Below are 13,955 nucleotides of genomic sequence, written 5' to 3'. Positions count from 1 at the left end.
CATTCTGTTCCATTATACTAAATTTATATCATGTTGTCCTTTGTTTGAGTTTTATTCTAATAAATGAATGCTAAAAAAACCTCTATTGGATTTTTATTTATGTTTCATTCATTTTTTTAATTTAATGTGACAATGTTTGACACATATTTTGTTCAAGAAAATATTTTTTACCTAAATGTTTTTTTCTAGTGATTCATTAGAAAATAACGTATTGATGTTACACAATATTTTACCAAAGTGACCAAAAAGCACTACAATGCATTTTTGTTTATACAAAGGAAATTTCCGTATTAATGTTAAAATATTAGCAAAGTAAAACTGATGAATATTTATTGTATTTAAACATGTATGTTTTAAATTTTAAAAATGTTAACCTTGTCAACACCCTTAAATATGTGATGACATTTAAAAGTATGAGTTTCTCTTCAATATTATAGTTACGTGGATGCTGGTGTTGCTCAAAATATAAACGCTTAATTTAACCTTTTTTCAGACTTCTGTTCTTACTCTTGTAAGTGAATGCGCTTGTATCTTCAATTTGAGCTTTTACATTAGGCATAGAGGAGAGTAAAACTTCAAGGGCTGGGTTTTGAGAGTTTTTTTCCCAATTCATCTTCTGGAAGTTTCAGTCAGGAGGCTATATATTGCTCGTCAGAGGCTCCACGCGAGTTCGTCGCTGTTTGCGGATCTTCTACAACAATCTGGCAACCCGCACGTGTTCAGGGGGAGGCGCTAGTCCGCAGTAGTTTCTGGAACGTACCTCATGCTTGTATCATGGAGAAAGTAAGTCTCGTGTAATCGCATTTTCTTCTTCTTTCAAAACAAACATTTAAAATGGGTTTTTAAAGAATTGTGCAATGTTGAGATGAAACGAGTTTTCTTAAAAATCGTAGTTAAAAAAATTGTCTTAGTTTTAATCCTTAGCTTGAAGAGATTCACTTTGCTAATGCATCGAGCTAGCTTAATGTTAGCTAACCGTCATTCAATGTGGTCACTTAGAATGGAAGGTGTAGCTGAGCTTTGAGTTTTCCGTAAAACATTTTCATTTTATGTTAAAGTCCAAATAGTCTTGCGATATTTCCAGGTAACAACGCATGTGTGTCCAGTTAAGCTAATTAGCCATGATACGAAAATTCTACTGAAACTCCACTAATTTGAACTAAACGTGTTTGATTTATAAAAAAAATGTATATACATATTGGTTCATTTCTTTTCTGTCTTTGCCCATGCTTATCCTTAACCCTCGTAGCTTCAGACTAGTTCGCAAATCTTTGACATTGCAAGTACGAAATAACGATTTAAATTACGTTCATAATGCAACTAGTTGTATATTTTTGTATGTATTAGAGATTGCTAGTTTATATGCTCTCGTTCTAGTGTGGCACACAGCGCTTAAGTACTTTTCGATCGGCTGTATATGTTTAAGTAGCCTGCTCTCACACCGGAGGATCATTCTAGATGCACAGGTCGCTGCTGCCATGGCTACAGCCGCATGTCGTCGGAAATTGTCGCGCATTTTTCCGGTTTTTAAATTGTAGTATTTTGGTCCCAATTTGAACGTCTCTCTAAAAAAAATTTAAAGTCTCGTTTTCTCCAAACCTGTCGCAAATATTTAGTGATAAATATTGCAATAATATTTACTGGCAACAGCGTTAGCAACTATATGTATATGTATGCTAATCATGTAAAAATTATATTTTCTTAATATCCAGCGTTTGTTGTTCATGGGATCAACTAATGTTAATCCCCTAATCTGTGGTGATCTGGCTGTAATTACATGTTGTGACTTAATTAGTCTGTAAAACTGAAAATGATTTAAATCCTAAAGGGTCTTTTAACAGTAAGCTTTGAATTCACACGTGTAATTAATACTTTACAAAAGGTAATTACATGTGATGTAATGGGTCTTAAGCTGTATTTAAACTTTTGTTATCAACCCACAAATATAGAAATATGAGTCCTCTCAATTTCATCTTATAAAGATTGCATTGATAAATTAATGATCATAAACTTTAAATGTGAAATTTGATCAAAGGAGACAAACAGGCACAAACATTGGTTGTTTATTCACAAAACTTGGGGACATACTCATTTTAGTTGACCTGCTCAGAAAATACTTCTTTCTCTTCTTGGATGACCCCCCATTGAAAAAGTCATATTTGACGTTTTCAACATCCACTACTTTCATTAAATAGACTAAAAAGAAGTTTTCAAATCTGTTCTAATTGTATTTTAAAGCTCTTATATTGAACTTGGTCTGAAGAATAGTGTAAAGTTGTGAAAATTTGTTTTTTTTTTCTTCTTCTTTTTTTTGACAAGAATGAATTTCATAGAGCCATCACACCTGCATGACAACTGACTGTACTCTTTACTTTAGAAAAGATGGAAATGGACCATTGCAAGTGATATGTTCTCTTCCTTTTCAGTGCGATGAATTACCAAAGTTTGAATTTACTCATCTCTATTTGTGCCGTTTATTAAATGTATTGTTTCTTTGGACAGACTTCTCACTTCAGTCTGAAGTAATGAAATTTAGTTTATGAACAGATCTTTGAGTCCATTTAGAAATTAAAGCAAAATCTGGCCATTTTTTCAAATGTTTAATTTATTATCAAAGGTGTTGGGAACAGCTTCGACTGCGAGCTGGTGTGAAGCTTTATGTGTTTTTTCAATTTTAACTCTGATAACAGAAACGAAAGAAAAGACACAAGTTACCCAATTGGGTTTTATTGGATTAAGTGCAGTGTGTGGAGGAATGCAAACTTCTTTTACATTACAAGCTTAATGTGTTGGACCAGGAATCATTATATCTCACAAAGTATCGATTTAATGTTGTTATTTTTTTTACATTTTCATTCAAACGTAGTATCTTCTGGTGACGAGAACAACCTTTTGTATAACTATCAAAGAAGTAGGTTGATAAAAAAGCAGTCAATTGGACTTGGTTTCACATTTAATATTTTTCCAAAAGCCTTTCCTTAATCTGAAATGCATTACTAAGAGAGCAGGTTAATCTGCTCCTTAAGGCAAGGCAACCCAATGCTTAGGAGACTGAATATACCCTCATCACAAACGTCAATGTTCATAGCTTTTTTACATTTTTAAGTGGGCAATTTTGTTTATTTGTGCCTCTTTTACTCTCATTTGCCCCTGTTATGGATGTTTAAACTGTTTCTGGAGTTTCTCTTTATGGTGTGGATAAATTTCGTCTGTACAGATGAAGGAGAAATTCTCCATTCATTGTGGTCTTATTGTTTGTTTTTTCATGATCAGTTCTTAGGCTGTTTTTCAGCTCCTCTATATGGCATTTTTTGTATGCAAACTTTGATCTGGTGCTAATAAGCATGTTGGGTTTTGATGTTTTTCTAGATTTCAGCATTGAAGGAGCAGGGCAACAAAGCCCTGAGTGCAGGGAATATCGATGAAGCTGTGCGTTGCTACACGGAGGCCTTGGCTCTCGACCAATCCAACCATGTTCTGTACAGCAACCGCTCAGCTGCTTATGCCAAAAAGGGCAACTATGAGAACGCACTCCAGGACGCCTGCCAGACTATTAAGATCAAGCCAGACTGGGGAAAGGTGAGCAACCTTTTGCAGTTTCATTACCCTGAAGGATGTAACGGTAGGGGTGTGACGATAACCGCATCACCGCACTTATATATTTTTTTTAGGAAAGTTCTGCACATGGTGCGTGATTGGAACTATAATTCTAACACATTCATCTTTGCTGATTATTTACTTTTTCTGCTAGTCCTGTGTTCAGACTTCAAGGGTTTCTGGAGGAAACCTTTTATTAGTGTTCTCCTTCACTCCCTGCTTGCGCCTCTCACTCTCTTGTTGGCGCGTTGCTCTTACCTCTACGCTGCATGCGCTGCCTCTACTTACACACACACGTGCGGTTTCATCACCGCGCCCCCTGCTGGTTCATCGCTGCGGTGATCAAAAATCCCACACTGTCACAGCTCTATGTAACGGAATGAAATGCAAATTCACAAATGTCTTCTTTGATCTGCGAAGGGCTATTCCCGAAAAGCTGCAGCTTTGGAATTTCTTGGGCGGTTAGAGGATGCCAAAACAACGTACCAGGAGGGACTCCGCCATGAGCCCAATAACCAGCAGCTGAAGGAGGGTTTGCAGAGCATCGAAGCGCGGCTTGCAGGTACAAAGGTTTACAAAGTTTTTTTGAATTGTAAAAAAGTAACATTGCTAGTACAGAAAGATAACTGCTTGTCTGGCCTTTTATTTAGCCAAACTTTAAACAGAAAGGATGTGTTCTGGTTTGAATGCAATATATTTAGACATATAGATATTCAATTCTAGTTATAGAATAAAGACATAATGCTGATCTAGCTTAAATATATTTTGCAAAATTGTCTCTTTAATTGTTTTCTCTGTTGCATAAGTGTGACTGCTGATGGATTATAAAAAAATGGTACAAATTCCAAGAGAACCAAGAACAACGTAAAAACAGAAATGTATTGACAATTCTTGAGAACTAAGATTTAAAATATCCAAATCAAATGTCATTCTTTCCTTGATCACATTTGAAATGAGCTGCTTGCTGCACTGTGAAGCAGAAAACACTGAGGAGAGTGAACAAAACTACAGAGCTCACCTGTAGTTGTCTGAAAACACCACCACGACACTTTATGCACCATCTTTTTAATATCCTAATTTTATAAATCTCACGTCCATCATTTTCAATCATATTCAGCATATTTAATTTACCACCCAGCTTTAATTTTCCTAAAACTTTAAAAGTTTTAATCTGCAAACTTCATAGTGATCAGTTACCCTTCTGTGCTCTTAATATGTTTTATTGTAAGGCCCTCTTTAAAAGTACCAGTATGTGTTGGCAGCAGTTTAACCTTTTAACACTGCAGATGCGTTCTTTGAAAGATGGCAAGTCTTCAGTTAATGTCATCCCAGCGGTTTCCGTTGAGGAGGAAAGTGGCGTTTCACGTACGCTGCATTTTTCCGACAGAATTGTCGGATTGCGTTAACACTGAACTACTGTAAAGTGTTGCATATCAGCTCAGGGCTGCTTTATCCACTTCAGAAGCTGCTGGAATTACGGAAATAGCAAAAACGGTTGAAGAGTTACAGTGCTTAGAAAAAAAACAAAAAGTCAACACTGGAGATCTGGTGTTAAGTGTTACGTTTCAAGGAGGATTATTTCTGTCTGAGATTCTGATCTGCTCAGGTGACGTTGACTAAGGGCATCTGGACTTATAGTCTTTTCTTCTTGAAACATTTTCACCACTCATCCAAGTAGCTGATGAAGCAACTTGGATGAGTGGTGAAATGTTTCAAGAAGAAAAGACTCTGTTGTCATGAGTCAACTTGAAGACTTCTCTGAAGTTGAGTCAGAGAAATGTTGACAGAGTTCCTCCTCCATTGAGCATTGTGCATTTTACCTTTCTGTGTCTTGACCACTGATGAAACTTACTTTGTGCCTCTCCAGAAAAGCTGATGATGAACCCCTTTGCCATGCCCAACTTGTATCAGAAGCTGGAGAACGATCCAAGAACCCGGGAGCTTCTGTCAGATCCCAGCTACCGAGAACTGCTGGAGCAGCTCAGAAACAAACCGTCAGAACTTGGAACGTACGTGTGTTTTGCTTCATTTACAAAACTATGCAAGACATTTACAGTTTAATTCTAAAACTCAGTTGACCCTAAACTAAACAGTTGTGCACTTTATGCTATCATGTCAGCATGTTGGTACCATTTGGAGCTGTTGTGTTTGGCTATGCACTAGCACTGCATTATCTGTCTCATAACAATCACATGAAATGTGGCGACATTGCCATGGGACTCAGGCCACATCGCAGAAATGCTTGCAGTTTTAGGGTCAGAATAGTAGAATACAACAATTGAGATTTGAAATAAAAAAAAACGTTTTTGTTAGGACTGTGAGAAAAAAATTAGATTTTTTTCCAACCTCCATCTGCAGTGGGATTATATTTTTAAAAATAAGAACCAAAACACAATAGAGACTCGAGGATAAAGAAGAAGTTTAGACGGCTGTTTAAATTTTCCCCAGGAGCTTAACATGACGGTTAAGTCATTTTCACATGTGAAAGGATACTGAAGTTATTGCAGTTGAAAGTTTGCACCCATTCATTCTACTGGGGATAAAAATGCTGAAAAAAAGCCAGAATGTCCTGAAATGAGCTGAATAAGCGGCACCTGTGAGACCCGGTGTTGATTGGAAGGCGTACGGTATAATCAGTCAGAGCCCATCTTCCTTTATCACACAATACAGTTTGAAGTGTCAGCTTGATGAAAGTCTAGCAGAACTCCATATATGGACAGTTTTCCCCTCAAATGAATGTTCCTTTACTTTATCTCAGAAACAGCTCTAGGTGAGAGAACATTCTAGAATAGAAAAACTAGTGCATTTTCCTATAACATTTCTGTTTTTAACATTACAAAGAGAGAAAAATAAAGAAAAGAGAGCATAGTGGTAAAGAATGCATATCATTTAACCCTTGTGTGGTGTTCATATTGTTACTCAGCCAGTGTTCGTGGGTCTGGTGGACCCGTTGCATGTTGTGGTTTTTAATGCCTCACAATCAAACACTTTGATGTTAAAATACTCGACAGATGTTTACCTCATCCAATTACAATCAGTATATTTGGTTGATATTTGCCCTTAACCTTTGTTAGATCACATTCATAACTCATTATCTAAAACGTGATAAAGAAAATCAATTAAAATCAAGATATGAGTGGAAACAAATTTTCAAGTGAAGCAAGGGGTTTTCAAAACTACTGACTTTTATTTATTTGAACACAGAAACTGAACCCATTCAGGTGCACAACACAAGCTGAACACATAGAGTAAACCTATTAGTCTAGACAACACATCAGCCCCATTGAACACATGGCCTTCTAGCCACTAGCCTGTACAACACATGGTCCTGGCTGCTGATGGCCTGGTCCTGTGGCTGGGTACTGATGGCTTCGTTTTGGAACTGGCTGATGCTCAATCTGAATGGTAAATTGTAAATGGCATATACTTATATAGTGCCTTTCTTCCTACAAGGACAAAACCCTTTACAGTCACAGACCCATTCACCCAGTCACACACACATTCACACACACATTCAGACACTGGTGGCGGCTCCGCTGCCAAACACAGGCGCCCGCCTACCACCAGAGGCAAGGTGGGGTTCAGTGTCTTGCCCAAGGACACTTCGACTCATGGGCGTGCAAGGCGGGAATCGAACCTGCAATATTACGATCATGGGTCGACCGCCCTACCGCTGCACCACAGCCGCCCCAATCTAATCATCTTCTTCAGAGTCACTGTCAGACTCTGAATTTTCAGAAATGTGATCCTCTAATTCTGAAACCTCCTCTTCTGAATCGTCTCCCTCTACATCATCATCAAAAACGTCTCTCTCTTCTAAAATCAATTCCAGGGCCCTCTGCGCAGAAAGTCTTTTGGCCATTTTGATCAGTTGTTATAAGAAACCACACTGGCAAAGCTATATTTATAGTGTCCCGCCTCCAATTTGTAGCTGATAAAGATTGAGATATTAAAGATTCCCGTAAGAAAGTCAAATGGTCAAATGTGTGGGAGAACGAGAGCAAACAGAGTTGATGCTTGAATTATTCTAACAATGTTGCAACCTTGTGCGGGAACCGCAGGTGCAGAAACAGAACTCACATTTACAGTGAATCTTTCTCTCTCTGCCACTCTCTCTCTCTCTTTCTCAGTGGTCACACACACACACACACACACACACATACACACCTACACACACCCACACACACACAGCAGGCCCAGACAGGTGGAGGACAGATTGTAGGTACATAAAACATCAATTTCCACACTTCTATTTGCCCCGGGTCCAGTGGACCCGAACATCTTATATGTAATAGAAATGTGTTGGGGGGGTATACGGTGTGTGGTCATTAAAAATGTATTCTGATATATGTTCTTCACAGAAAATGAGCCAAGGCCAGTGAGTCTGAGTTTGAAAAATTAATTAATTGTATCATTTTTCTTTTGATAAAAAATGAAAACGGGTCCCACAGACCCGAACACCACATAAGGGTTAATAAACTACATGGTATATTTGGTCATTTCATGTCCAAGACAGCAGCTTGACGCTCAGATACTGAAGCCCAACTTAAAGAAATTATTCAATATGATGATATTGAATGATATCCAACAGTAAAGTCCTTGGGTTTGACCCTGGAACAAGGCCTGGACAGCTCAGTCAGGGACAGAACCAGTAAGTGAAGAGAACCCAGAGTCTAGATTCTTTCTGATGAAGGTCATGGAACTGAAGGAGCCCTCCAGGGAGGTGGAGGAGAATGAGGTGGAGGTGGGATTTGCATGCCTGGCTGGAAGGTGGAGAGAGGCGGTGACATATGCATGTCTATGACTGTCTGTAGGAAGCTGCAGGACCCCAGGGTGATGACTACACTGTCGGTGCTGCTCGGCCTGAACCTCTCTGAGATGGAAGAAGAGGAGGAACGCTCTCCTCCTCCTCCTCCCAAACCCAAGGAGACTCCACCACCGCCCCCTAAAGAAGAAGACCTACCTGAAAACAAGAGAATGGTACTCCTATATCAATGATAAATCCCTCTTCATCTGATGGTTCAAACTTTAGAACATGTCAGGCATTTTCCTTTTTCTTGAACAGGCTCTGAAGGAAAAGGAGCTGGGTAACAGTGCTTACAAGAATAAGGACTTTGAATCTGCGCTGAAACATTATGAGGAAGCTATGAAGCACGACCCTACCAACATGACTTATTTATCCAACCAAGCAGGTGGGTAGCCTGGCTGAATGTCTTTAGCTTACAAAAACAGAGATTCAGTAGCTGCATTTCGTTTACACATGACATTTTGCAAATTGGATTTGCGACTATAGATCGGAAACACAATTTCAGAAAAAACTTGCATTTAATGAAAAAAAGTTTTTTCGCTTGGAGAAGGTGGTTTTTTGAGGCATCTAGAAATGGACGTATTTCGCAAAACTGCAACAAACATGTTTTGAATCAATTAGTCATGTGACCAACAACCAGATGGCAATGCGCTTTTTGGTAGGAACTGACTGCTTTGAGCACTGCACAGGTGGCGCCACAAAGTTCATCAAAAGTTGAGGGTGTCAAGCAGAATCGTTAGATCCACATCTCTTATTTAAATTAACCGACCACGATTTCCCAGAATGGCTTCATCCGTAGCCGCTACCACGTGTAAGGAGCTCGCCGCTCCACGGCTTGAATAAGACGCTGACGTCTCCTTTGTTCCATGATGATGGGCGCTATAATGTATCAGCTGTAAATCAAAGTATTGTACACACTGTCGCCGTGTTTTTGAATGTCCAATGCCGTGAGTTGGTTTGTGTTTATTTGCATAATTATGATTTAATTGAAACACAAGTTCAAAATTGTGGTGTTTTTTGTTTTTACGTTTTGTAGAATGTCGATAAAGTTTTTCTCATCTGTGATGGAAACACAGCTAGTGTTGAACTAAAATGTTTTTAATGAGGCGAAGCCTGAATGAATGTCGATTCTACTGTTTTACAGCTGTGTACTTTGAAAAGGGAGACTTTGAAAAGTGCAGAGAGTTGTGTGAGAAGGCCATCGATGTTGGCAGAGAGAACCGAGAAGACTACAGACAGATTGCAAAGTAAGTTTATTAAGAAGAAAAAAAAAAGAATGATTAATGCTTATTTTAAAATCCATGGGGAGGAAAAATATCTATGTAAAATGTTCAAGAAAATGTTCCCTTAAAGGATCTTTTATCTTCTGCAGGGCTCTGGCTCGAATTGGTAACTCGTATTATAAGCAGGAAAAATACAAAGAAGCAATTCAGTATTTCAACAAGAGTCTGACGGAGCATCGCACACCGGACGTCCTGAAAAAATGCCAGCAGGTGCAGATGTTTAAAAGAATTGCAATCAGATTTTATCAGAGCAAACCCTCTGATAAAATCTGCTTTGAAGAAATATTTCTTGACCTTTTTTATTTCCCTTTTTCTTCAGGCTGAGAAGATTTTGAAGGAACAGGAAAAACTTGCCTACGTCAATCCAGAGCTGGCGCTGGAGGAGAAAAACAAGGGCAATGATGCTTTCCAGAAAGGTTTGAATCGTTTTGGTGTGGTCGGTCGTCTCTGCTAAAGCAGATTCACAAATGTGACGCCCATTTCTCCGCTCTTCCAGGAGACTATCCGTTAGCCATGAAACATTACTCAGAGGCCATTAAAAGAAACCCCAATGATGCCAAACTCTACAGTAACAGAGCTGCCTGCTACACAAAGCTGTTGGAGTTTCAGCTTGCCCTTAAGGTACAGAAACACCTCTGGAAGTTTTACACGTTTGTAACTGGATTTAGGTTTAAACTAACTGAACATGGCATTGCTCCCCCCTACAGGATTGTGAAGCGTGCATTAAGCTGGATCCAACCTTCAGTAAGTTATCAGACTGAAAACGGCTGCAAAACACAGTTTTTGGCAAAACTTTGAGTAACTCATAAATTGTTTTAATTCACAGTTAAAGGTTACACACGTAAAGGAGCGGCTCTTGAGGCCATGAAAGATTATTCCAAAGCAATGGATGCCTATCAGAAGGCTCTGGAGTTGGACTCCTCCTCAAAGGTAAAGCTTCACAGGCTCTGCAACAAATAACCGCTTCGGTTTATATTTACACAAAACCCCGATATTTTTGTTATTTAAGTTAATAATTGTTTTAAAAAAAAATACATTTTATGTCCCACTACTGTGTTCTTTTCAAATAGTTTTTCTTTGCTGCTGTTGGCATGACTGACTCCAAAGTTTGTTCAAAGGCTGGTGTTTAAACAGAAGACAACTGCAGTTTCTTTTTTTATTGAAAGAAACCGAATACTATGATGAGAGCATCATCAATTCTTTTGCAAACGGGATCACCTTAAACCCTTTAAGACGGGAGAAGTCGCCAGTGATGCCTAAATACCACACGCTCTTTGACATCCCGTAACTCTTCAACTATTTCTGCGATCACGTGAATCCGCTGATTCGGAAGTGGAGAAAAGCAGGTTTTCATTTAGGCTTTGCTCCGATATGCAACACATTGCTAAAACTTTGCAAGTGTTGCATATACCGCAAATAATCCAAACAATGGAATGCAAATCCTCTGTTGTCCGCTTCAGAATCTTCTGGAATTATCTTGATTGCGTAAATGATTGAAGAGTTTCGGTTGTCAGAAGAATGAAAGCACTGGAGCTGAAGGTCTGGTGTCAAAACCTCGCCTGTAAATTCTATAGATAAATCAAGTCTATACTTGGGACAAATATGTGGTTCCTCACTTTAGTGTTGTGGTTTTGTGTTCATAAATAAACTTTAATGAAGAGCAGACAGAATAAGAGTCTGGATCTGGTGTTACTGTAAAGTTGTGCTCAAGGATTGATCTTTGTTTCTGCCCATACAGGAAGCGACGGAAGGCGTTCAGCGCTGCATGGTCAGTCATGCCACGAGGAACGACAGCCCGGAGGACGTGAAGAAGAGGGCCATGGCTGACCCTGAGGTGCAGCAGATCATGAGTGACCCTGCAATGCGGATGATCCTGGAGCAAATGCAGAAGGACCCCCAGGCCCTCAGCGAGTAAGTCGGCCTTTTGCGTCCAACGTTTCCATGCTTGTGGTCAAAGAGCCGGATTCAAACGTACCGGTTTTCTCTCTGATTCACAGCCACTTGAAGAACCCCGTTATTGCTCAGAAGATACAGAAACTTATTGATGTTGGACTGATTGCCATCCGCTGATTAGAGCTACGTGCCCAAGAATATCCCGAGATGACAGTGGAACAACAGGGAGATTCCTCAAAAGTACTACATCCACTTCTCTTGCCTTCAGATTTGAATTATATCGTCACGGGTCTCTCTGGGACTTTGTATGTTCACTTTTTTCTTTGTGTTTAAATCGGATTCACAATTTTTATATTTGTTTTGGAGGTAAAACATCAGTTGGTATGTTTTCTGAAAAGCTTCAGCGCTCTAGGCAACGTCATCCAAAATAAAAGAAATTCAAAATGTGCAAAGACTGTATTACATCTTCATAGAAATCTGGAACATCACCTAATTACGAAAGGGGGAAGCCAACCTAAAGCTATTTTTGTATTTCTGTTGGTTCATGGTTGAAGCTAATCATAAAAAAATAGTTTTCCTTTTCTGCACTAGCTTCTTTGTGTGTTTTTTTTTTTTAATCCGTGACAAAAGCTGTTTTGGGTTTGAACGGTTTTCTTTTAACTTTGCCTTTTTAGACATCTTTTTATTTCACAGGTGCAGAGCTCAGCTTATAGCTTCTACCAGCTGCACTCCTTCAAGTTGTCAAATCTAAAAAGGCTTCAATCTTCATGGCATTCATTTTAGTTTTCTGTGCACTCTTGATGCATTAATTGATTTGTGAACTTCTCAAATAGTTCCTGGCTGACCTCAGTCCTTAATTCCTGCAAGTCAATAACTGTTTGGCAAGGCTGGAGGGATTTGCCTCCAACTGACCAGTTATTGGTTCTGACAAATATTTATCACTTCACGATATCTTCTAAATACTAAATATCTGGTTGTGTGAAGTATTTAAAAGAGCCTCTATTTGTATCTGATTGCTATATTAGGCGTAGAGGAGAGAACGGATCACGTTGCCATTTGAGGTTACCTCAACGAAGCATTGTTGCGGTTCATGCAGGTATCTATGTACTAGTCACGTATTTTGCCTCAACAAATCCATAAGATTTTTCATGTCTGACATTTACTGTGGTTCAAGAGCAGTAATAGGGGGGGTTGGGCTTTTTTTTTTTTTTTCTTCGTGATCCCAATGTTTTCATACAACATACAAAAACTCACATGGTCTAAAGGAAGTTGTCCTGGGGATGTGATGTACCAACCAAACTAGTTGTATTCTACAATAACAGTATCTGAATGTATTTCAAAAGTGTCATGGCTCTTTATTTCTTCTGGTGCGAAACCATTAAATAACAGTTTTCTATACATTAAAGACAACATGTCCATGTAGTCAGTCTTTATACAACAAGGATGGAAAAATGGACATAAAGCCAGGAGTAGTCTGTTAAACATATAAAGCTTAAATACTACAGTTAAAATTATTTTTTTTATTTTAACACCCACTTCCTTTTCTAAACGGAGCAAGAAAAAAGTATACTTAATGTATTCTCTGCATCAGACATGTCCAAAGTGTGGCCTCCTTGCACAAAACTGTGTATACAGTTTCTTGACTGATTGGCTAGATGTCATAAGCCGCTGTAAAGCTGTTATGGGATCCTTCTGTGACACTTTCTATTTCATTTCTAAAATGTCAGCTAAACCACATGATTTGTTTCTCTGATCAAAACCAGTAGTTACCAGTAATAAGACAACAATTTTTGTTTTCCTGTTCACATGATTTACATTTAGAAGTCCACAGCGAGCAACTCTGATCATCTTTTGATCTATTGTAAAAGACTTCCCAGTGGTTAGTTTCTGCAGAGCGGCAGTAGTTCATTAGAAAATTCACCTCTGAGTGGTGAGTGGGACCGCTGGTGCTAGCATTTCCCATCATCCCTTTGTTTATACGCTCTCCTGCTAGCCCTACAGCCCCTTCCAGCCCCAACCTAACATTACCGGTGGAACAAAAATGGTGAGCAATATTGGAGCTATCCAGCTGTACAGTTTTGAGACAGATTACAGCTCAGACGAGGAAAACAAAGACGTACATGGATGTAGTCTATGAGTGGATGCATCAGAATGGAGCGGAGCAGGGAGCTTGTGCCTTGTTGCAGGTCCTGTGTCACAGCTTCAAGCTTTATCATGCAGTTTTGGTCATAATTTTTTTTTATATATGTCCTTCATAAAATGCTACAATCATAAAAACCATTTTATTGCAGAAGGTTTAAGGACTAGATTGACATAAATGAAGCCATGAGTCGTCAGTTAAACGTATAAAGCTGCAGCTAAAATTTCTTCTGGTG

The 13,955-nt window shown here is 38.9% G+C and overlaps 1 protein-coding gene across 1 annotated transcript; it reads left to right on the top strand.

The window, feature by feature from the left end:
- Window positions 1-627: 627 nt before the first annotated feature.
- On the top strand, window positions 628-12,914 carry stip1 (stress-induced phosphoprotein 1). The gene is made up of 14 exons (XM_004076592.5): window positions 628-783; window positions 3,370-3,579; window positions 4,018-4,159; window positions 5,465-5,606; window positions 8,412-8,577; window positions 8,663-8,789; window positions 9,549-9,651; window positions 9,777-9,897; window positions 10,007-10,103; window positions 10,184-10,308; window positions 10,395-10,431; window positions 10,514-10,617; window positions 11,426-11,598; window positions 11,685-12,914. Exons 1-14 carry the CDS (start codon window positions 775-777, stop codon window positions 11,755-11,757), a joined length of 1,629 nt encoding a protein of 542 aa, XP_004076640.1. The 5' UTR covers window positions 628-774; the 3' UTR covers window positions 11,758-12,914.
- Window positions 12,915-13,955: the final 1,041 nt, after the last annotated feature.

The sequence above is a fragment of the Oryzias latipes genome, chromosome 14 (genome assembly GCF_053564925.1).
Source record: "Oryzias latipes strain Hd-rR chromosome 14, Olatipes_Hd-rR_3.1".
NCBI classification, from domain to species: Eukaryota; Metazoa; Chordata; class Actinopteri; order Beloniformes; family Adrianichthyidae; genus Oryzias; species Oryzias latipes.
The sequence above is the reverse complement of the archived record's forward strand: the minus strand, read 5'-3'. Positions and strand labels throughout refer to the sequence as shown.

Coding starts and splice junctions, on each gene's coding strand:
- stip1 (XM_004076592.5), top strand. Junction 8,578..8,662: donor TACCTGAAAACAAGAGAATG/GTACTCCTATAT, acceptor TTTCTTGAACAG/GCTCTGAAGGAAAAGGAGCT. Junction 10,432..10,513: donor TAAGCTGGATCCAACCTTCA/GTAAGTTATCAG, acceptor TTTAATTCACAG/TTAAAGGTTACACACGTAAA.